The 25,109-nt window shown below is 45.5% G+C and overlaps 1 protein-coding gene across 10 annotated transcripts in view; it reads left to right on the top strand.

The window, feature by feature from the left end:
- The window catches only part of SCUBE2 (signal peptide, CUB domain and EGF like domain containing 2), a 1,402,698-nt gene that overhangs the window by 926,071 nt on the left and 451,518 nt on the right, over positions 1 to 25,109 (top strand). For 7 of the 10 annotated variants that reach the window (XM_069623684.1, XM_069623685.1, XM_069623686.1 and 4 more), the window contains 3 exons: positions 3,191 to 3,313; positions 4,109 to 4,225; positions 4,505 to 4,591. In XM_069623684.1, the coding sequence (XP_069479785.1) occupies positions 3,191 to 3,313; positions 4,109 to 4,225; positions 4,505 to 4,591 (327 nt within the window). The remainder of the gene's footprint in view (positions 1 to 3,190; positions 3,314 to 4,108; positions 4,226 to 4,504; positions 4,592 to 25,109) is intronic. The other 3 variants (XM_069623688.1, XM_069623689.1, XM_069623682.1) reach the window with 2 other exon arrangements.

Raw genomic sequence — 25,109 nt, 5'->3', positions numbered from 1 at the left:
AGGCACTCTTCCTCTGAATATCTCTTTTCAAAAGGGCTGCCTCTTTGCCTCTCGTCTGTCTGCCACAACTACAACTTGGTTTGCTTGTATGATCCACTTCTCTTTTGCTTAAAGTCTTTGGCAATTTAGATCATATCAACTTCAAATAATATTCAGGACAGCAAGTTTCCCTTCCCCAATGATGCCTTCATCTCTCTGCCAACTGTTAGCTGATATAATTACTCAGAAACCTTTGTTCCACTCGCTTGGCTCCAGGCAATATTTGCACACTTTTATTTTAGGCAAGGTTAAACTTCAATTGGGCTCACAGTCTTGGTTATTTTGTTTTCTGGCTTTAAGAAAGGCTGCTTTCAGTCTTAATAGGGGAATACTCTTGGCTTGGGAAATGCTTGCTATCGCTTCAACTGTAGATACAATATGTAAATGCTTTACTGTTATGAGCATTCAAGCTTTGCTTGAATAAAGATAGAACGGTCACTCTTTCCTTGAAAAGTGAAATTTGGCACACGCAACCACTTCATATAGTTTACAACGTTTAAAGTATTGGACAATGGGTTTCTGCAGCGTTCGCTCTTCACGCGAGTGAAAAGAAAGTGCATCCATCACACGCAAGTTTTAGTTTCTCCTTATTCCATTGTTAAGAGTTCAACTAACAGCTTCAGCTTGCTTCGGTTTATAGGTGAGTGAAGATAGGACTGGATACTATTACCTGCAGTGGTAGCGCAAGAAATCGAAACACCAGGTTTAACTCTCCGTCTTCTGTGACCCTTGTTCTGTGGGTTGCACAACTTCCACGACTTCGGGCACAACTTCTATTGATTCTGGCTTCATAGGGACCCACACCCTTCCTCGATGAAGGCATCTACGGTTGGGCCACTCGACTAAGGAGCACCTCTCGCTCCTCAGACCCACGACTTGCCGCAGCTCCTCGCTTCGGCCTCCGACACACTTCTGGCCCAGCAATCTTCACAATCAGACTCACATGGGAAATGTCAGCCTTCTCGCATGCCCTCTGCTACGCACCCTCTGCAACTCAGTTTGGGGGGATCAGGACTCTTACAGAACAAGCAAGTGAAATCTGCTGTATCAACGTTCCGGATTCCCTTTGGTTTTGCCACTCATCTTCTTTCTGCTACTGCTGTGTATGCTGTAGCCACAGTTCCAGCTCCTTACAATTGCCTGAGCCTGAGGGGGCCTTTTATGCCCCCTATGTTCCTTCAGATACGAACTGTTTTGCTTACTTGCCTAACTACTGCTTCAGCATGTCTCCTCATTCCTCTTCCTTGTCCCAGTAGCTGTGGGATTATGGGACTTGGAGTGCTCTACAACATAATCTGTTCTTTTAACTTCCTGTGTTTGGCAAACAGCCATCAAAAGTGTGGGATTACGGGGAAAGTTATGCAGGGGGTTTCCCAGTATTCCTGGCTTGTTCCCCCAACTCCCATGTGATCCTCCTGCAGTACACCACCACCAGGGTCAGGATCAGGAAGCGTCTGCCTTTCCCTGGCCACATGAGAAGGTTCAGAGGAATCCTTGCTGATTCATCACACCTCACATTAAAAGAAAATCAAGTTGTGTGGCCAGCACGAGTCAAATTAAAAGCCAGCGAAGTAAGTGTAGTTTATGAAACCACATAGAACAAATACAACAATATGTATTTGCACTAAGCCAATGTTTCCCTATTTCGAATGTCGTATAATGAGCTCTTGCTCAGTTTTTGTAATAGGACATGCCCATGACTAAAGCCACACACCCCATGACCTGCAAATAACGCTATACCTATAGAAATTCAAAGGCAGATCATTGTCGGGATGTGTTTTTGACTGCTTGGTCGTTGTTTATGTCCCAAGCAGCCTATTCCAATAAACCGTGAACCCAGCGTCTTTGAGTGCAGTGAGATGTCAGTGTGCTGTTAGGGCAGGGGCTCGGGCTGGAATCGCCAACACAAAGGTGGGCCTGCCTTGCCGTCCTGGAATGGTGTTTCCGGTCACATAAAGTAAGGGCGCAATGACGAATAACACTGTCAAATAAGGGAATGCCGTACCCTTTAGTTCCCACCCACTTTGACCTCTGGTTGTGGGAGTTCCTCCGATACAGTTGAAAATACTAACTACATAAAATGTGCTGGAAGCCGTTCTTATTTGAGATGTTTCTCTTCTGGATAAACGTTGGGAGAGTCATGTCTAATATTTAAGTGTTTGTTTTTGAATAGTCTTAGATGGTGATGCAAACAAGACACATGAATTTCTGTCATGGAAAGGTGACGTGCATCAATTGCTTTGATGCAAAGAGGTACATGACCTCTAATGTGAAGGAGTGGCCTATTGTTTACTCTTGAATTCAGTGGATTAAAATGAAATCACCAAAAAGAAGTTTGCATGCAGAGTCTAGTGTTATTCTTTGCATGTGATCAAATCCAATATTTACTGTTTGGGTATGTCCTTCAGATGCACTGCATTGAGGAAGTGGTGGGTAGACTGCTTGATGATAATTTAAATGTTTCTGATTCCTACTGCAGTGCGAGAAATCCTGCATGCTCTCTGCGTCTTCGTCTTGGAGTACTGCATTGGTAGTCCACACAAGCGAAGGGTGTGCTAATTCATAAGGAGGGTGATCCTTGTGGGAGTTTTTTTTATTTATTTTTTTAAATGGTCCGTGCCGGTTTTAGATACACAATCCGATTGCCCGTTCCTATTGTGTAAACAGACTTTAGAAGCAAGAATTGCAACGAGAAAGACTTTGACTAGGAGTAGTAGAAGTTAGAGGAAAGTCATATCAGCATGGCTGATGATCTCACATTGGGATTTGACAATCAAATGGACGAAATGAAACAATGGTAGCAACATAAATACTTTGGTAAAGACTGCATGCAAAAAGAAGTGGGCACTGTGGTGCTCCGAATTTACAATGAACCGTGTACCAAACCGTGCTGTTTTAGAATTCAGTAAATATTACAGCACACATTTCTAAATGCACATATGGTCAGAGTTGAGCCACGGGAGAATATTCGTGAACTCTTTAAGGGTTCCAATTGTATCACCATGTTAACACTATTAATATGTAAAGCATATCGACACGTTTCAAACCTTGTCGAAATCTTTTGTATTCTGAATATTTAGTGCAAAAAGCGCAACATGCTGACTGTGCCAGTGTTTCCACATGTGTAGCTGTTTTTCTTTGTATTTCGCAGACATCAATGAGTGCAGCATGAACAACGGAGGCTGCCAGGAGACCTGCGTCAACACGTTGGGAGATTATGAATGCCGTTGTCCTTCAAGCCGCAAACTGCACTGGAATAAAAGAGACTGTGTTGGTAAGGTGGTGGTTGTGCACAGGTGGAGTTCAATTAAGTCTGCTCTTCTTGAATTGGTTGGTGGCCAACTCTCTTTACCTGTGTGTAGGCTGTGACCAGTGTGCTAGCACGGATCCTTGTCTTGTGGCTTTCGGTTTATCGTCTAATTGGCTTTGACAGCATCATTGTTGAAACAGGTGAAAAACAGGAGATACTTTGTGGGTCTTTGGTGCTTTCTTTCCTGTGCTTTTTTTATCTAGGCTTGTTCTTTTTTTCTTTCATGCTTCTCCTCTTGACATATTAAGCTGCTGGTGTTTTATGCAATGGCTAATTATATACGGGTGCCTGATCCTTGGTGATTTCAATCTTGTTTTTACTGTATATTTCAGCAAAATACACATGTCATGATATTACATTAAAGAGGATTGTTCCGTTCCTTAAAAGTGAGATCCAAGTCTTCAATCATCAGAGACCTGCAATAAGCCTTCCATCTACACTGGCCAGACTGTCTCACTGCTGTTATGACATGTCTAGTGGACATTAAAATGTCAACACTTGTAACCTTTTCCCTTCACCTATGCATGCATCTGTTAATGTCCTGTGTCTGCTACTTTGAAGCCCGATTGCATTTCTAGACTGGCAACATGAAAGTATGTGTATGACATCTTTGTGGACGTTCTCTAGACAGCCATTGGGTAACTTTGTGTGCATTAACCCGATCTTGCTATATGTAGAGGGCCTTGGACTGTGATCAATTATGTGGCAGAGGTCTAGGTTGTACAGTTCCCATGAATATTTACATTTTATTTCGTTTAGAAGTAGAGCGGTTCCTGACAGATTTTGTATCGACAAAAGTATTACTGCGCTGTGTTAAGAATGGCGGAAGTGATAGGTGCCTCTTAAACTGCCCCTCCGGTGTGCATTTTATTCCTGGTAAGCAAGACATGTTTCTCATTGACAAACAAATGTTTATGTTCATGTCGCATGTGGAGCTTAGTGTGTGCTATGGAGGTTCTGGGAATTTATGTGGACATTTTAGATTTGTAAAATAATGGGTTTTCAAACTGTTTTTTGTTTCTGCTGTAAAATCAACGTAATTTTCTGTGTAAGAAAATGTGTAACAAGCACGCAACTTGCTTTACTAAATCTATACATTATTTGCTTCTGTCTGTATCCAAATAACCCAATTTAATTCTGTGTTGTGTTTACTAGGACTTCACGATTCCTATGTTGTTACCTGTGGCACCTCTTCACAAAACAGGAACAGGCTGCATAGAACAAATGAATCCACCATCATGGGTAATGTTCATGATTTGTTCCAGGTTTTGTTGTGCCCTAGTCTATCTACCGGATATTCGTTTATAAATGTATGAGTTGCTCTTCCGAACTTTGTGCCTTTTTCTCACCTTCTTGATTTATAGCATGTTCCCTACCCTAATGTTGTTCCCTAGATATATCACCAAGATGCATTCATTCATTCAACTCACCAACGCATTTTGCTTGCTTTGTTTGTAGGGTGTGATATAGAATAGAACTGTGGAGCCCCACTGCTATGGAGGCGTTAACCATTTCGCTGATTGTGTTAGCTGCCTGTTAGGACAGTTTAAGTAAGGGCTTAGTAAAACTATTCAACTGAGGCAGCACAAGACTCCACTCTTAGTATAAGGCTGTACCACCTGAGTTCATGGTAGGATAGACCGAGCAGCCAGACTTATCTTAGGAGGGAGAGAGGGCTGTAGAATCAGTACAAATGAAATTATAATACAAAAATGGTCCAAAGAAACACTGAAACATTAGGTATGTAAAAATAAATGAGTTATTTAAATACAGGCAGGACCAGATAAATCTAGGTGTAAATAAGTACTATCACACATTATATGTAATCACAATTATAAAAACACAACATTATACTTGAAGGTACCCAGACCAAAGTATAAACCTTATTTGGAACACCTAAGAGTAGTTCTAGGGAAGTCGAAACCTTTTCATACACATTCATTATAGGTCACACCTATTCTTGGGGAGTAAAAACCAATGGTTACTTTCACAATTACATTCAGTAATGCAAGGGCAGTAGGCCCTACCAGTTGTGCAGTGACTCTAAGTACAAATCACATGATCAGTCCACTGGACAATATACTTTTTGTGAATAGTGGAGCACTTATTCCAGGTACAGTAAAACCTATAACTACTTTTGTGATAAAACAGTTATACTAGGTGAGTAAAACCTAAGGATGTAATATTCAGTTACATGAGCTTTTGAGATCAGTGAAACACAGATTGAGATGAGCAGTAACTCTGGTAACCTATTTGTGGAGGGCACACAGCTAACTCAATGTAAGTAAAACCTTTTTTTATCTCACAAGGAGTCCAGGTTAGTTCTTTCCCAACTATACAAGTGGCTGATGTAGGACGTATAAGGGACAGTTATCACCACAGACTGTGGGTTAGATAGCACAGGGAAAGTAAACCCTAATGTTACACTTTTACTGAATGACTCAGTTATTCTAGGTAGGCAACAATCAAATACCGACTCATTCTGGACAGGCTAACAGCAAGTCGGGGGAAGCAAGACCCAGTTGGGGGACACTCATACAATTACCCTGCAGGAATAATTTGCTGAAACCAACACATTACTTTTGGGAAGAGACACAACCTAATCACAGGTGAGTAATATACCTTCACATCTTTCAATTAGAATGGCAAGTTTTTAAGGAAAGAAAGATGACACCATACTTTTAAGAATAGTGCATCACGCATCCAAGGTAAGTAAGAACCTTTGTAACTGTTCACTCTTAGAGTTAGTTATCAACCAACTCTTTTACAAGTAAGTCACTTTTAAACACTTATTTTCTTTTCTAGGCAAAAGGCCCAATCCCTTAAGTCTTTCCCTTATTCTTGGAGCATGAGTGTTCTCAGTGGCAGAAGGGGGGTCACTAGGATCTAGTGTCGAACAGGCAGTGTCAGGATAGGTTCTTAAGTAGCAAAACTCAGAGTTCCTTAGGAAGACTGGGCAAACAGGTGAGTACTTTACTTCTGAGTTAGAAGAGGGTCCAGGGGCTTCACAGAAGACGCCATAGCAGGATTCTAGCAGTGGGACTGGAGGAGAGGCCTCCCCATCACTGAAAACACCTCACATTCAAGACCATCTGCATCGTCCACAAGGCTTTCTGGTTCCGGGGCCTGCATTTTATTCAGCACTCTCTTCCAAAATACCTACCTTCCTGGGCCCTTCGCTCAGCTACCTCCAACTTTCTAAGGGTTAAACGCTTCTCCAGGCAGAGTGGGGGTAGATCTCTCTCCTCTACAGGTGCCTTCCTCTGGAATGGTCTCCCTGCCCCTCTCAAACTTGAGCCAGACCACCTGAAGTTCCAGAAGCAGCTCAAGACCTTGAACAGAAAGTGATGTGCATTTACAAACGTAGTGAATTTGAAGGGAAAGCATTTATGAATAATGTGAAAGTAAAGATGCAAGTGAAAACCAGTAATGAGAGCTTTAGAAGCAAGTGAAAAGCAAATGATAAGCACTATTGGATAGTGTGAAAGCAAAGTGGTAACAAGGGGAAATGCCTCTTCTCTTAGTCTTGAAGTATAGTAATATAGTGACCCGTTTCTGGAGTTGTATGCTATTCCTTCATCATGCCCCTTCATTGAATTGATTGCACACAATAGTTGGTTATAGGACCGTAGAAAAGGTCCGTCTGATTTTTTTATTTTTTGTCTGCTTTAATATAAATGATTGTTTTCTAATTAAACACTTCAGTGTGGACTATGTTGAAGTTTGTGTTAATATCACCAGTTTGTTTCCTTGACCAACACATCTTCCAGAAGATGGTATTCGAGGGGATTGGGTCCTCCGACGTATTCCATATCTATGACAGGTAATCACCACAGCTGTGCTGCGTCGGAAACTTTTTTCTGCGTCGATGCGCCGTCGTCGATGACCTCCTCCGACGTCATCCGATGTGATAAGTAGGACGCACGACGCCCGTAGCCTCAGTTCCGTTTTTTCAGCGAACGTGTTGCTTCGTGAATTTCGGTTACCGCCTTGACTCTTTGGAGTTCTGTTCTTCTCGGTTCTTCGAACCTGTTAGTTTTTGTGAGAATCTCCTTCGTGTGAAGATGTCTTCTACTTCGTCTTCGACCCCGCGTCCGGGCTTCAAGAAGTGCGGGGAGTGTGGGTCCAAGATGTCGGTGACGGACTCGCACGACGCCTGCCTCTGGTGCCTCGGGGAGGCCCACGACACGGATGACTATCGACTGCCAGTCGCTCACGTCCAAAGCCTTAGGTGAATGTAAAAAGAAGTTGTCGGTAGGTCGGATGTCCAAGCCCTGGAAGTCGAAGTCTGCGGGGCTTTCGACGAATGATTCGAGAGGAGACTCTGTGTCATCGTCGGAAGTCTTGTGGGTCTCCTTCTAGGAGTCGGTCTCGCCACTCCTCGGCCTCTTCGAGGCATTCTCGGAAGCGCCGACAGTGGTCATCTTCCAGGTCCTCTTCTGAGGACTCTGCCCGGCACGTCGCTTACCCCACCAGCCGTGCGACACCGGAGGAATGGGCTTCCTTTGGGAAGAAAATGCTGGCGATTCTCGAGTCGCAGGGTACTAAGCCGTCCGCGCCCCTGAGTGGGGTCGGTCGTGAGAGGTCGAGAGACACCGCTCGCAAGAGTGGTCGGCACAAGTCACGGGAGAGGTCGCGTTCGGACAAGGGGACTCATTCTCGACGTACCCGTTCCAGGTCCCGGTCCTCGACGCGTTCGAGACCGTGTGCACCTGTGATGTCTTCGAGGAAGACATCGACGTCTGAGGCGACGAGGGCGTAGACAGGCTTTCTCGAGGCTCCGGCTCCGAGGAAGTCGTCGAAGCCCTCGACGCTCAGGTCGTCGAAGGACACGCTCGGAGCTCCGGCTTCGGGGACTGTGTCGACGCCGTCGATGCTGGCGGCGCTGCATCTGACGTCGACGCCGATTTACTCGACGTCGACGCCAATCCTCTCGGCGCCGATGCCTTTTCTCTCGGCGCCGATTCCCTCGACGGCTTTCGAGGCCGGGGTGTCAGAGGTACCCCGTGGCACGGGGGAACCCCCTAGGAAGGCTCTGGTTAAGAGCAAGCACTCTCGGGTGCCTTTTTTTCGCCACCTGGAATATATTTCGGAGGTGGATGAGGATTCTGATGGCCTGGTTCCTAGTCAGGTTCCAGATGAAATTGTCTCCGGCTATAGTCAGTTTGACGATTTGAGGCAGTCACTGCATGATGCCAGTGGACTGGACACCTCTCTGGAGGTGGAGTTTTGTAGGCCTAAGCCTGGCTCTCATGCCGATTCCTGGTACCGGCGCCTTATGGATAGGGTTTCAGAGTACTTGGGATGGTCTGCTCCCCCATGGGAGTTTGTGCAGGATGATCTCACGGACATCCTTGATGTTGGTCCCCCAACTGACCCGGTACTGCCGTTTCATATGGCTCTACAGAGAAGGGTGGCGGCGGCTTGGACTGCTCCGGAGAGTCTCCCGGCGGTGGGCAGGTCCTTGTCGCGAAAATACCGTCCAGCCAGTAGCGACCCCTGCTTCTTGACCAGACACCCCACTCCGGAGAGTTTGGTGGTGCAGGCGGCCACGGCCCCAGCAAAGCAGGCGTCGTGCCCTACCATCCCTCCTGATAGGGACGACAAACGTTTTGATGGCTGGGCGAAGAAAGTGTTTTCTTCTGGTGGTATGGCGCTTCAGGCGGCCAACTCCATTTGTGCCTTGTCTCGTTTCACACACACTCTGTGGAACTGTGTTACGTTAGCGGCTGAACATATTCCTGAAGGCGACGAACGGGATGGTTTCCTTGCTATGGTCCAGGATGGTAAGGATGCCATGTGTGAGTCCGTTCAGTCGGGTTTGGACATGACTGAATGCGTCAGCAGGTCCATGGCGGCGAGCACCGTGATACGCAGGTTTGCGTGGTTGCGGAAGTCGGGGTTTGCTCCTGATGTGCAGTCCCGGCTCCTCAACATGCCCTTAGACGGTGAACACCTTTTTGGCAGCAAGGCTGACGAGAGCCTTGAGAGTTGCAGACCTCAAAAGCTGCAGCGAAGTCGTTGGGCGCTGCAGTTCGCCAACCTCTGCCTTTTCGTCCTAGGGGACAGCAATGGAGGGGTGGTTCCTTTCGCTATTACTCGTCCTTCAGTAAAGCGAGAGGAGCTGGCAGTCAGAGGCCAACGCAGGGGTACCAGAGGTGGACGACAGGGTACCCGTGGTGCCAAGGCCGCTCGGGCAGTTGCCTCTTTGCCCTCAGGTAACACCGCAGCCGCTACCACTCAGTCATGAGGTCATGTCCCATGGTTCGCCGGTTGAGGGAATGTGTCATGATGCCCGCTCCCGGGGAGCCGGTTCGAGCCCTGCGTCCCCGAAAGCGGACATCCAGTCCCCAAGGAAGGACCCAGCAACCCCATATAGGGGCCCTTTGGATGGCGCCAGGCTCATAAAAGACATCAGTCCTGGCGCCCTAGGCGCCAGGCTCATTATGGGAGTGCTTGGGTGCACTTACCTGATGCAGACCATGCTGCAGGATCCCGGCCTCCTTGAGGCCAAAAGGAACTACTTTACCTGTGGGACTAATTTACCATCCGGGCGTGGTCAGGGAAGGATACATACCTGATTGGAGGGAAGGATACATACCTGGAACAACTTCCAAGGCTATTTAAACCCCACCCGAACAGCCACACGTGCTTCGCGTTGTTCTGCATCTAGCAGCTGGACGCTCACTGTGTCTGCTCCTGTACCCTGACTTCTGCCACGCCTGCCAGCATCCTGGATCACCTGCAAAGGAAGAGAAGAAGAGAACAGAAGAAGGAAAAGTCCTTACCTGCTAAATCCGCATCCTGGAGACATCTCGCCGACAATCCTGAAAAGGAAGACTTTAATTTACAAGCTCATCGCGTGGATCGCTGCAGCGCCGCATTCCACTCACCTTTACAGGGCGCCTCCATGTTCAGCAGCGATCATCCGGATTTGCAGTCACGCCCCAGCGCCTAGGGAGAAAAAGACCAGAACAAAAGGTGAGAGAGAGAAGGGAATAAGGAAAGCTAAATCTCCATGTTAAGACGTACCTGTTGATTCATTCCCTCTTCATTTCGGGTCCGCGCCGCATCCTGGCATTTCCGGAACCCGGCCCCTAAGGGGAAAAAGAGACATCAGCGTTAATGAGCGAATGAAAAGACATTACCAAAAAAAAGCTCATTAAAGACTTTCCTGATTTCTACAAGGATTTCACCTCTCATCTCGGGTCGGTGCCTGTTCCCCGGCATTCCGTACCCCGGCCCCTATGGGGAAAAAGACACTAGCATTAGTACATTAATGCATGGATACAAGGGGAACATCTTATCAAAAAACTTACCTGGAAGCCAAGCAAGTTTGGTTCTCACCAATCCGAAAATCCAGTGAAGTAACTGGATACCAACGCGCCCCTGCATCAGAAGCAGGATGGAGAGCTCGTCATTCCAGACCCTAAGGTGAGACGCTACGAGAAAGCACAGAAGGGTTTCGAGGAGGGTGAGAGGGGAAAGTGGGAGGCCGATTGCATTACCCCACAGACAGTTAATCCCCTATTTTCGCCTACAGAAGGATACTTCTGCGAGCCAGAGCCAGATTTGGGGGGCCCGGTCCAGTCCGTCATCCGAACCCTGCGCATCACCTTAGAAGAGGTCACAGCAGCGCGAACCAGGCCAGCGCCTCCGTGGGAGTCAGGTGAGCATAACAGAAGGCTGGCGCAGCATCTTGTAGAGTGGCGTGCCATTACTTCAGATGTGTGGGTTCTGGAGATCATAACCCACGGCTACTGTCTTCCCTTTCGGCACAGGCCTTGCGACAATCCACCGGGGAACCTCTTTGCAGAGTCCGGATCCGCTCCTAGCGCAGGAAATTCAAGCCCTGCTGGAGAAAGGCGCCATAGAACTGGTGCCTGTAGCGGAGAGGAACAAGGGATGGTATTCCCCTTATTTTTTGATTTCGAAGAAAGACGGGGGATTGAGACCCATCATGGACTTACGCGGTTTGAACAAACTCCTCAGGAAGGACAAGTTCAAGATGGTTACTCTCTCTCAAGTCCTCCAGGCCCTTCAGCTTCAGGACTGGTTGGTGTCTCTCGACCTCAAGGATGCTTACTTCCATGTGCCGATCCATCCCAAGCACAAGAAGTACCTGAGGTTCGCGGTTGGCGACTCGCACTTTCAGTTTCGGGTCCTGCCGTTCGGATTGACCTCCGCCCCGAGGGTTTTCACCAAGCTCATGGTGGTGGTGGCAGCGCATCTCAGGCAAGGGGGGATTCACGTCTACCCCTACCTGGACGATTGGTTGATCAGGGGGAGCTCTCCCGAGCAGGTCCTGGATCATCTGTCCGTCACCTGCCACTCCCTTCACAGGCTGGGCTTCTCCCTCAATTTAAAGAAGTCCCATTTGACGCCAACACAGCCGTCCAGTACATCGGAGCAGTGCTCGACACTTCCCTGGGGCAGTGTTTTCCTCCCCAGGTGAGGGCTCTTCACATTCAGCAGATGGTGCACAAGTTTCAGCATGCGCAGACGCTCCCAGCGTTCGAGTTCTTGAGGTTGCTCGGCCTCATGGCATCCTGCATTCTTCTGGTGCCAGAGGCTCGCCTGCAGATGAGTTCTTTGCAGTGGGCACTCAAGATGCAATGGTCGCAGTCCTCCGGCAGGATGTCGGAACCGGTTCAGGTGCCGCCCTCGGTCGCCCGGGACCTTCTGTGCTGGGCCGCCGAAGGCAACTTGATGAAGGGGGCTCCATTTTGGCTTCCCTGGCCGGAGGTGACGATCGTGACGGATGCATCCCTCACGGGATGGGGAGCTCATGCCAACGGGCTGACAGTCAGCGGTCGTTGGCCTCCGTCGGAGTCCAGACTCCATATCAATCTGTTGGAGCTGAGGGCCGTCAGGCTAGCCCTGAAGGCTTTTCTGCCGACTGTGCGAGGAAAAAGTGTCCTGATCCTGACGAACAACACAGTGGCCATGCACTACCTCAAAAAAAGGGGGGGGGCAGGGTCACTTCTTCTGTGCAGGGAGGCGATGCAGCTCGAGTTCTGGGCCATCCAGCAGGAAGTTTCGATCTCGGCAGTTCATCTGGCCGGAGACGAAAACGTGACGGCGGACGCTCTGAGCAGGCAGAGCATGATCTCTCACGAGTGGGAGTTGGCTCAGGAGATTCTCCTGGAGATCTTCGCCCTTTGGGGGACCCCTCAAGTGGATTGCTTCGCCTCCAGTGTCAACCGGAAGTGCGAGAGGTTCTGCTCGCGGGAATTTCCTCCAAAAGGAGCCTTAGGAGACGCGTTCGTGGTGGAGTGGTCATTCCCGCTGCTGTACGCGTTTCCTCCAGTCCCCGTCATCCCGCAAGTGCTGCGGAGGTTAAGGAAGTTCGGTTCCCGTATGATCCTCATTGCTCCGGCGTGGGCTTGGAGGACGTGGTACCCGGACCTTCTCGACTTGTCCATCTGCCCTCCACGTCGTCTTCCCTACCGAGACGATCTGCTCTCACGGGAGGGGGGTCAGGTTCTCCATCCAGAGGTCAGATCCCTCAACCTTCACGCTTGGCTTCTGAAAGGTTGAGGTATAAGGATTGGGACCTCCCTGAAGGCGTGATGGAGGTGTTGCTCTCGGCCTGAAGGCCAGCAACAAAGTCTCTGTACCGTTGCCGTTGGCGTAAATTCTGCGACTGGTGCAGAGTTCAGAATGTGGATCCTTTTGCATGTGATATCCCCATGGTTCTGTCCTTTTTACTTTCTTTGGCCCACAGGGGCTTGCAAGTGGGTACCATTAAAGGTTACCTGGCGGCGCTGTCCATCTTTAAGCGCTCGTCTGGAGAGTGTTCCTACTTTAAAATCCCTTTAATTTCACAGTTTCTGAAAGGGCTCACTAACGTGTTCCCTCCGTCACCTTTCCTGGTGCCCGGTTGGGATTTAAACCTTGTTCTTAAGTTTCTTATGGGTGCTCCGTTTGAGCCTTTGCATTCTTGCCCTTTGAGTCTGTTAACTCTGAAAACTGTGTTTTTGGTTGCGGTTACTTCCGCTCGCAGAGTGAGTGAGTTACAGGCACTTTCAGTTAAGCCACCCTTCGCTGTATTTCATAAGGACAGGGTTGTCCTTAGAGTTCGTCCTTCTTTTCTTCCGAAGGTGGTTTCGGAATTTCATTTGGCCCAGAAGGTTGTTCTTCGGGCATTCTATCCTCCTCCGCATCCTGGTAAGGAAGAGGAGAGGCTCCATAGGCTTGATCCTAGGAGAGCTTTAAGCTTTTATGTTTCACGCATGTCCCGGGTCAGAGTGGACGATGAACTCTTTATTGGTTACGCTGGAAAGTGTTTGGGACAGGCTGTGACGAAACAGACTTTGTCTCGCTGGATTATTCTGGCCATCTCGGAGTGTTAGCGCTTGGCGGGTAAGGACCCACCGGCTGGCTTGCGGGCCCATTCTACCAGGGGTATGGCTGCATCTACTGCCCTGCAGAGGGGTGTTCCTATTTGCAACATCTGTGATGCAGCCACCTGGGCTTCTGTACATGCATTTGTACGTCACTATTCCCTTGATTCCATCCGGGGACAGGATCTGGCCTTTGGCAAGGCGGTCCTTTGCTCTGCTATTTGATTGGCAATTCTAAATTTTGATTCTAAATCCTTTCCCTCCTCCTTGCTCTGGTACTGCTTTGGGAGTCTGTCATAGATATGGAATACGTCGGAGGACCCAATCCCCTCGAAGAACAAGTTACTTTCTTACCTGGTAAAGTTCTTTCGATGGGATGGTCCGACGACGTATTCCATATCGCTCCCTCCCTGCCTTCTCCGCTGCAGAATTTCTTTTGCGATTGCAGCTTACGTTCCGCAAGGCTTGGTATCTGACTGGCAGTTGACTGATGTCACACGTTCTGTGGGGAAAAAACTACAACTGAGGCTACGGGCGTCGTGTGTCCTACTTATCACATCGGATGACGTCGGAGGAGGTCCTCGACGAGGGCGCGTCGACGTCATCGACGCAGGACGCAGACGCCGAAAAAAGTTTCCGAAGCAGCACAGCTGTGGTGATTACCTGTCATAGATATTGAATACGTCGTCGGACCATCCCATCGAAAGAACGTTACCAGGTAAGAAAGTAACTTGTTCTTCTTTGTGAAAAGGTGTTGGGGCTTTGGACAGCTGTGAGAAGCTGTACACAACCCTTACCTTAGTAGATCACTCGCATAGAATTCACGACCTGCAACACTGCTGTAAAGCAAAACAAGACAAAAGGTCATTGCCCTACTAAACCTGTCTGGCTGTGCATACCAAAATCGTTATCTTCAGAACTAACAATGGCAGTTTAAAATACATTTTAACTGGGGGAGAAGGATAATAAGGAGTTTATTTGTTCCCAAATTGGCACCACTGCAGTGCGCAAGCCTGAACCACATTGTGATGGTTGGGGGTGAGGGGGCTGTTGCCTACAAGAACAAATGGCGCATAATTCTAAAAAGCCATATGATTTGCAATAGAATCATTAGGGGAACACATGAAAAGATGCCAGGATACCAACCCCACACACATCAGCATTTTGAAAAATATGTTCATGCTGGCTTTGTACATAGACCTAATTACGATGGCTGATCTAACAATGTCATTGTTGCCCAGTTTTCAAATCTGTTGTGCTCAAAGCACTTCGTGAGGCATGTAAGCATAACATGCCATTGCTGCCTCACTTTCATTCTGTCAGCATTGCCGCGTAAAACACATTTTCATGTTCAAGGGCCCCATGCTATTTCAACATTTCTGATTTTTAAACAGGTTTTTGTGTTACTGTTTGGTCATATATATTTCTCTCTGTCTCAAGTCTGTCCCTTGTTCTGGGTCAAATTTCTGTCAGACTACTCTGGCACCCCTCTGCACCCTCCCACAAACAGACTAGTTTGCTTCCCTCTTCTTCCTGGCAGGCTGCAACATACAGAAGCAGGTAGAAAAGTGATTGACGCTCTCCTCCCCTAGTCCCACCTCTGCACTGCCTATAGAACAACACAAGATGGTTTCAAAAGACAAATGGACAAACCAAAACTTTGGCATGTGCTCCCTTCTTCCACCTAGTGCTTGCAGAGACAGCAACCCTAGAGGCTTTCATGTGGGTGAGTGCTTAGGGCCCCATAAAATAAGGGAAGAAATGGTTGAATGAAGTAGCAATTTATGAATGTTTTAACCTCAGTCGCTGTGTGTGTGTGTATGTGTGTATAAATATATATATAATATACATATATATATATATATATATATATATATATATCACTTGGGATCTGTATCACCCGCTAGTCCCCAAGGATCTGTCATCCAGGTCGCCAGGACATGGCCATCGCTTTTGGATTCAGTTCCTTGGGGGGGAACGGTGCGGGAGGATCACCTGGGTGAGGGGTCCTTGGGGAGTGGGATACCAGATGGCGAGACACTGTATCCCCTTCCCTGTAACACCTTTATCCCCTCCTACAAGATAGGATACTTAGGAACTCAACCCCCCCACCCACTTTCACAACACAAACACTTTCTCACGGACAGCTTGCTTGAGAGAAAACGGAGCAACACCCGAGCAGTATACCTGACATGTCCCAATACAATGGTCAGGCAATTACTGACCATTATGCACACCTGACTTCCATTACACTTTCTCACACTGATAAAAGGCAGAGCACGAGAGCACACTATGAGCGAGGCAAAGCACACGAGGAAACAGCAGTTCCAAGATGGCAGTCAAACTCTAGGAGAAAGGCAGCAAAACACAATTGGATCGCATGTAGGGAAGTGCCCTTGACCTTTTCGACAAGGAACTGTTACTTTCACGAAACCTCGAGAATAGAAAGCATAATACCAGGAAACCAGACTGAAGAATCTTGCATTGTGTGTCAGAGGTACCCAGGGCCCTCATGCGTCGATAATCAAGGTGGGGGAGAATCGCCTGCTGCCGTGGTACTGTCCTTGGCTCCTACAACAAAGCAGTGCCAGTGAAATTAACACAACCGTTGAGTTGGGGAGACCAATACCAGACCGGTCTGTTTTGAAGCCAAGGTTGCAAGCAGTGACATCAAATGGTGAGTGCTGAAAAGAACAGTGTATGAAGGGCATGTGATAACTAACACAAGTAAAATTGAACAGATGAGTGATTGAACTTTGAAACCAAGATGCGATATCTTTCATGGAGTGGTCCTGCACCGCGTGGATGATCATTCTATGGTCTCTGTAAGGTATCCAACTGAGAGATGACAAAGGTGAGAGTGGCAGAGAACGGTGCCTCGAAGTGGTCCTGCGGCGGGTCAAACAAACTCCTGTGCACAATCGAAAGTCTTTCAATGTTGATCCTGCCAAGAGAGTTGATGACAAAATAGATGAAGTTGGTCTGAGCCCAAACAAGGGAGATCAATTGACAGCTTTTGGGTTAAAACAAATTTGTATTGGAGTGAATTGAATTGGCCCGATGGAGGGAGACTGAACATTGTGTTCAAACGAATCTAAGGGGGGATCCGGGGTGAACCGTTAATCACCTGCGAAATGTAGTACTTGTGAAATCCTAAGAGGAAAATAACTTATTGTTTATTCCTCCCATCAGGCCCTCTGAAAGAAGAGACTTTGAAAGGCAAAGAAACTCAGGCATGGATGGCTCTGTTGCTAATATTTGAACTGTGCCCTTGTGCTAGAGAAGCCAGAGACTGTGCTAAGGTTGAGTGTACCACCTTATCCCGTGCTGAAAACGTGAGGAAGGAAGGAAGGCCAACAGCCTGAATAACCTGAAATGTTATTTCTTGAACACTTCTTTCTTTTACACAACATGGTATCCCACACTATTTGTATTTAGAGGTAACAATTGGCAATCATTTTTTTTAGTAAAGGCCCTTTTGTTTTGACAAGACACTACTAGGACTGCATTATTATTATTTGATGGTCATAGCTTGCTCCAATCTTTGGAATTTAAAGATTGCCAGTGGGTAGGATACAGGAGACTGTGCGCTATTTTCCAAACTGAAATACGAGTTCTATCTCCAGTTGCGAAAATCATGTTGACTGAGAACCACCTACCGTGGTTACAAAAAATACAAATATCACAAAGAGTGTCACAAGACTATAATCGCGCTTGGTTTAAAGATAAATCGAAATATCTAAATCAATCAATAGATAATCAGAAAAACAGAATTTGATTTGGATAGAGACAATAACATGTGTTGTGATGATCAAAGTCTTGTTTTTATTCATGAGCAGCCCACAGCCGACATGTGTGGCACGTGTTTCGACCTGCTTGGTCATTATCAAGGCTGGACAAATTAAAATGTGACCAGTTGAACAACATAAAGAAAATGTATATTGTTTGTCATTCAGGCAAACAAACCCACAACATAAATGTAATATCAAAATAAAAATATAAATATAAAATTAAAAATAAAACAAACAAGTAAATCGGGAATTGAATCAAGACATACCACACAGGATGTTGTCATTTGAAAGGGGATATCTGCATGTTCATAACCATTTTTTAGAAAATGGAAAAGGAAAAAATAATACATAAACTAGAATGATGTAAGAGCTTGCAAATCCATGTTAGTACTAGTATCATATTTATCACCCCTGTTTGATGAGGTATGCTTTCAAACAATTGATGGATATCAACATTAACTGTATTTGTCGTACACCAGTATTGTGTTAAAAGCCAGTGAGCAATCCAGTGTCCATATACCTTGTTAATTTGTCTCAATATGAGCTGGTGAAGTCAATCATATGTGTAATCTTAGAGTGATTATATAGAACTATAGAACCCATGTGCCAGATCCTTGTCCCAATAAATTAATTAGGGATTGAACTGAGTGATAACCAAATAAATTTGGCTTAACCTATTTGTGATTAAATCCTGATCAATATGAAAATCAGTAAAATTACATCATGGAGTCTGATTAGAGCGACTAATAGGATATCACAATTAATTATAATAAAAGACCAGTAGACGGGGTACATACCTCTGGGACTAATCCGTCCCACTTGAATAGTATTAGGGTGTCATTAGATGAGTCCTTATGACAATAGCAGATACTCGATATTCTCACGAAATGAGATTACAAAATCGATCTCTCTGTACATATGCTAATTGTGGTAATCCAAAATGAAGGTTCCAATCATAAATAATCTTCAGAATCGTAGAAGCAAAAGAGATGGTATATCATAAGAAACGGGAAGGACTGATTATCAAAAGTCATTAATCATGTTAGCCTGTGCCCATGGCTTCAGCACTTGTGTTAGATGTCAAAATGATGCGCTACCAATGTTATTATATGGCTTACCTAGTTCATAGGATTAATCCAAAGTCCAAAGGATGTCATGGGTTAAATCCCTGAAAAAACTAATTGTATCAAGTGCCCTCCGTGCACAAGTATCACTCGCGAGCCGTTGGTTAGTGTGTTTATAATCAAAATGGTCACCGCGGCAAAAGCGTGATGATGTCACACGTACACATGATGTAATATGTAAACAAAACGTCGTCTTTAGATTTAGGATTAGAAGTTCAATAAAAACCCTTGAACTGTGGTCACTTGTGTCCATTTTACTGTTGATACCATGCCTTCCTTATAGAGCCCCTTTCCATGAGGCCAGGTAGGTGAGGCCGCTACCCGATAGTCCCCCTGGGGGTGTTAATCAGCGGGTAGATTTCATGGGGAAAGGAACCCCTTATGGGACCAGTGATCACCTGGGGAGAACATGTATTCCCAACACACACACAACTTTCCACCTCCTTTCTTACCTTCCTCACCTTCCTCTAATTAAATATCCTCTCCTATGTATGTTTGTAAGATCATTGAAAACCCCATTACTGTGACGAGGAAGAGTAAGGTTGACTCCAGTGAATGGCCATTGCAATGGATTGAGCGTTCTAGCTTTTTAGAGCCCAGTATTTTAAAGATGGAGGAAGGACTGACACAGTTGTCAGACCCTCCTTGGAGGCACCACAAGCGAAGCACCAATACCACAAATGTAGCTAAAGCTGCTGACCTGGACGCACTCGGAGGAGCTATGGCATCCCTCTCTTATCCGCCGTGCATCGGCAGACCGAGAACCGAAGAAGAACTTTCCGAACCACATGATCGAGCAGAGATGTGCAGTGCAGCTCCAGTGAAGTGCTGCCGAGCCATGGAAGGCAACGCAAGGACCGAAGAACCAGAGTTGAAGCTGTTGGAAGCCTCTGGGAAGAGTGGAGCTGTTGTGGAAGGTATGGGGGCTGCCCGGGTCCACAGAGGGTACACAAGAAACCATTTTAAGAGGATCTGGGACCCAAACTAAAATATAAGAAAGTTTGGGCAAAGTACTATACATGGCAGGATAGTTAACCGGGTATGGATGAAGCCAAACAGAGTGAAAGAGACCGGGTCAGGGACCTGATGGTGAACAAGGAGAAATCCCTCAACTGCATCTTCTTCATGGCAGTTCCTGGCAGGGAAGTGTACCAGGCCTGCCCGCCCGAGCCAGTGGAGAGGCTAACAACAAACAAGGCTTGAGAAAGGCCAGGGGAAAAGAGACATTCCCCCAACCTTCTTGAACTGCAATAAAGAGCCTGAAAAGGGCCTGCAGAAGGGAGTAGTTTCCCCAATGTCTGTGAAACATGCCAAAAGCCTGAGGGAGATCATGGGAAGAAAGCCATACCCCCAGTATTGTGTACTATGAAACCAAGAGAGATCGGGGAAAACAAGCCCAAATCCCCTTCTCCAGCTCTCAATTCCTTTCCTGGGTATAACACATTCAGAATATTTAGACATTCCTAATCTAATCACTCTGCTTTGTTAATCTGGGAAGGCACCCGACTACAGAGCCCACGACAATGCGGTTTGAAATTGCATTTGCTCATACAATGCATAGTGAAATCTGTCATTTTCTTCACTGAATATTTGAACACTGTTTTCTCCAGAGGTATGGAAAACTTTTAAGTTATTCATTAGGGGCTTTATCATGTCTACGTAGTGGGGAGTCAAGAAAACTCTGCTGACGGTGCAGTTAACTTGTGCAGATTTAACACAACTAAACCCTGGAAATTCAGCGGATGTGGGAAGTCATGACCAACTTAACTCTGCGCACTCCCGTTGATGTCGCCCCATAATGCCATCTTGTATGTCATTGTGAATCCCTTCTCTTATAATATATATCTGCTCATGGGCTTTGCAACGGGAATGTGCCGCGTTACGCTGGTCATGAATTCAACATCGGCTGAATTTCGAGGGTTTTGTTGCATTAAATCAGAACAAATTAACTGCAGCTTAACTTAACGCTGGTCATGAATTCAACTTTTTTCAGTGAATTTCAAGGGTTTTGTTATACCATAGTTTTTTGGCCTTTTTCGCCGTGCCCACAGTACATGTTCCCCCAACATGTTTCTTTTGGACCCACTAAGGGGCCCTGGCCACTCTACATGTCTTTCGGGACCACTAGCCACGACCCTTGGCTCTGGCTATGCCCCTATATCTTTTACAAGACTACCTTTATTTCCCACTCACTAGCCACGGCATTTGCTTATGATCATTGGCCTCTGCCTTTATCTGTGGTCCTTTGACATGTTGTCCCAATAGGTTTTGTTGGGGCCCACTAGCCATGGCCTTTGGCTGTGTCCACTTTCCATATTGCACCGTTCTGTTCCTTAAAATAACCCAGTACCATAGTCTTTGGCCACTGCCATTACCCTCACCTCACTGTAGTTGTAACATTCCATTTTTTGGTATTAATCCCATTTTTTTTTTACATTGTATTTTTTTTAAACCTTTTCCATAACCGTGGTTAGAACAACCCCTCTAATAGTTATGTACTACAATTAACACCCTGTTATTGATAAAATAACCCCAGTTATTCATGTGACACACTTTCCCGATTCCTTTTTCTACTATAGCCTTGATTATACAAAAATAACCCTGGTTATGCAAAAACATTGTTTCGTACCTGGTCCAATTCTGTACAGCATTTTTGCTGTTAATTGCACAGAAATTGTGACTTTTTCTCTATGTGGAAATTAAAGGGAGTAGGCCTTTGCTTTCTTTGTGGGTTTGGGGTGGGGGCGGGGTTCCATGTCAAATGTTTTCTTTGCTTAATATCAGCCAAATCCATCATGAGATTCAAATGTTCTTAGCAATTCAATTTATGGGTTTCCTATGGAACTTGATACTTAACTATAGTGCAACAGTCACTGCACTATAATAAATAAATATATATATATGTATATAATATGAACTGGTGTGATCTACACAAACTGCAAGCTGCGCAGATCCAACGTAGGCCGATCCCAAGGGAATATCAACCTCTTCAATTGGCAGTAGTCAAAAATCCCCCCGTATCTCATTGAAGGAGTTAACAGCCTCTTGTAACCTATGAATGATACGTTCATTTGTAAAGTAGGGCAAATGGATTCACCCCTAACCCCCATGGTATCAGTAAGCAGCCTTTGGTAGCATATGTGCCAATGCTTGGTGATGTCTTTGAAATCTTCTAGGTCATGTAGTAGAACTACTCTGTCCGACTTGATAAGTTGCCTCCCCAAAAGTGTATTCATACTTCATGTCAGAATTGATCTAAAGCCAGCCTGGGCCATACAATATCTGATGTCTGCACCACTGTTTCAGCACCTTCGATCGCTGGTATCTTGCTTCAAACGAAGCACAGAAGATGGTAATTATGAGATGCTATTCATGGTGATGCCAATTATGTATATGTTTAAGTTGCATGAGTTTGTATCGGGGTTCTCGTATCTGTTCCGCGTGCCTATCAGGATCCTGTCCATTGCTTGTCTAGAAGAGCATGTTGTAGATCTTTTTCCCAATTTAGCTTGATAGAATCAGAAATAGGTTATGCATACTCTGCTAAATTCTTTGGCAAGCTAATGCCACTGTGTGGTGTTAACAAAGGATCTTTTTCAAACAGTACTTAAGCCATATATGTCTTCAGTGCTGATTGCGGTTTAATGAAAATCGGTCTTGTAATATTTGAAATGATGATATTCCATTATCTTCCCTTGCACGGCTTATTAGCTTTGTCCTCATTTGCCCATTGTTGTTCTGGAAATGGGGTCCCATGTGCTTAATTTATGATTGTTCCAGCGTGAGGCCTCAAAAAGGAGGTACGGCTATTGTGTGTACATTGTGCCAACTGTGCAAGGTATTGATTGCATATTGAATGGTGGGTGTCCCATCTCTTCTGCTTTGTTAGGTCAATGTCATTGTGCATCTTAATGATATTTTTTTCAATATGGATCCAATTCGGTGGCCATCCAGTCACTGTTCACATTTTCAGAGGTGTAGCCCAAAGGTAATAACGTTCTTCATCCTGCAACTCTAGCCCACCAGTCTGAGGTGTTTTTTTCAATCTGTAGTGATTTCTTTCAAAAAGGCCACCATCTACTCTCATGGGTAACATTTCAAAGACACAGTTCGGTTTGGTTGCAATTGTTATTTTAAGAACTCATAAATTGCCCCCAAGGAGCGTTGCAGCTTACCCAAATCTCTAGTTCCAGATTTGTCTTTATGCACAGTGTATATGTATGCACCGATCATTCAGGTCTCTATTTACTCTAGACCACAAATATGTCTGTAATTTCTCTACCCATCCATCTGAAGTTGTACTATACTATCTCAGACTCTCCATGCTGGCAGTGATTGGTATCAAAGTGCGTTTAGCCAGCTGATTCTGTAATCTGAAAAGCACAAGCACCTACTCCACAACTGTCATAACTTCCTCTATGGATCTGTTTACGTCACGGGGATAAGTAATACCTCCTCTGCGTATCTTGGTGTTCCCAACCACTTTGGTGAGGTCTTTTAATATGATCATTTTTCCTAATGTCTATGAATAGTGGTTACAACACCAGTAAAAATAAGTGCAAACACAGCAGGTCAGCCTGCCTGGTTCTGCTCCGATGCAGAAAGTACCCAAAATGATACCATTACAACTAACTCTGACGAAGGGCTCTTGACAGAAAATCCTTACATTATTGATAAGAGTTCTCTTAGCCAAACCTGGCCAAAAGCCGAAATATACACTGAAGAGGAGGAGCCAAGTACCCCTACTCCAACTGCCTCTCCGATATTACCTGTCAGTTGAAAACCAGGGTATGAGACATACATGGAGCAGTTGAACAGACAAAGAGCAGAGTATGGACTCTGTACAGTACCAGTGAAAGTATCAATACCTAAGAAGATCTGGGAGGCAAGGTACCCATTGAGAAAACCGTACCTGCATACAAGAAAATATGATGGCCATTTGAATGAGATTCCTGAAGAAGCAGAGCAGATAAATGGCAAAGATGAATGATGACGTCACACAGAATTGAACTGACGTCTGTAGAAGAGATGCAGAGACCAGAGAATGCCGATATTCTATAAGGCATCAAGAAAGTATCAAGGATATGTGAGATCTTGGGATCAAGGTGAAAAAGCTTATGCCATAGAAACAGATGAAGATATTAAGCTAGTTTATATGTGTACAGATGCAAAAGAAATGCAAGCAAGCAAAGTAATCTTGAGGCTAGCTTTATAGTAAATAGATTGCGGCAAGCATATATATATATATATATATATATATATATATATATATATATATATATATATATATATATATATATATATATATATAATGGATGTTTCCACTACGCATTATAGCAGTGCTGGACATTAGCAAGAAGGCGTAATTTCAGTGTGTCACAGTTAAAAAGCAAATTGAATTACAAAATGAATCTCAGCAGGAGGAGTTGGACGAGCCAAGAAGCCAAGGTCTTATCAAACTTGAGTGAACTGTCATTGGACACAATTTGTGTGAAAGAACGGAAACTCCTGTTCAGAAGGCTTGATCAAAACAAAAGACGTCAGAGGACTATTAGAAAATAATATTTCAATACACTTAAAGGCTTGATTCCATGGTCTCCAGTCACGTGGAATAATAAATTTGGAAGAATCAGGTGGTCACACCTACGCACGAGGGCAGAGTGTGCCCACACTCCTTAAAATTTCTCAGAGCACATTACAAACTCAAGGCCAGGCATCAAAGTCCTAATTGACACTGGACCATTGAAGTGATGATGGATTGATTAGTTAATTGGTGGGAAACTAGTGTTAAAACGAGCTCACCAGCGCCTGGATGTTCAGTCTGAAGCTGATAGACGTAGGTGGAAAAGTACTGACAGGGGTTAGAAGCCAACCAATTGTAGAGGACCGCGTAATTAAAGGTTGTATAGTTTGTGTAGCCAATGGGATGTTGTGTATTTAGTGACGTTCATAGTGGCCATTTTAAGGGCAGGGTTTAGTTGCCCCACCTGATAAGTACCCTATCACTTTCCTTCACTGTTCTATACTGATATGGAACTTCTGCTTATATATTGTAGTTTGCCACGGAGGATGACGTTGGTAATGACATGTTAACACGCCACTCGTGGCGATTTTGCTTAATATAACCTCAGTTTTTTGTAAGATTTGTATTCGTAGAGTAAGAGGATCGAGCAAGTGCTAATCGTTGTCCCCCCTGTTTTTAGATAATTGATATTAAAACAGACTTCCTTTTGCCAAACTTCCTGAGTCGTTTCGATTATTGATGTATGAATAAAATCTGCATACCCAGCCATCTCGAGGGTAATTGCTACATCAAAAGGGCTGGGATATCCAGTTCAACACTACATTCCACCATTTCAATGGCCTTTTCATGATCCAATAACGGGGCCGTTTTGGGTGCTGAGATTGTTTCCTTGACATAATTAATTGAGGTGACACTGCATATTATGCCTAGAGGACTCCCTAGGACAATGCCCACTTTTATTTTATGGATGAGTTT

Source organism: Ambystoma mexicanum, chromosome 11 (genome assembly GCF_040938575.1).
Source record: "Ambystoma mexicanum isolate Mex_15411 chromosome 11, UKY_AmexF1_1, whole genome shotgun sequence".
NCBI classification, from domain to species: domain Eukaryota; kingdom Metazoa; phylum Chordata; class Amphibia; order Caudata; family Ambystomatidae; genus Ambystoma; species Ambystoma mexicanum.
This window is presented reverse-complemented; position numbering and strand designations above follow the sequence as displayed.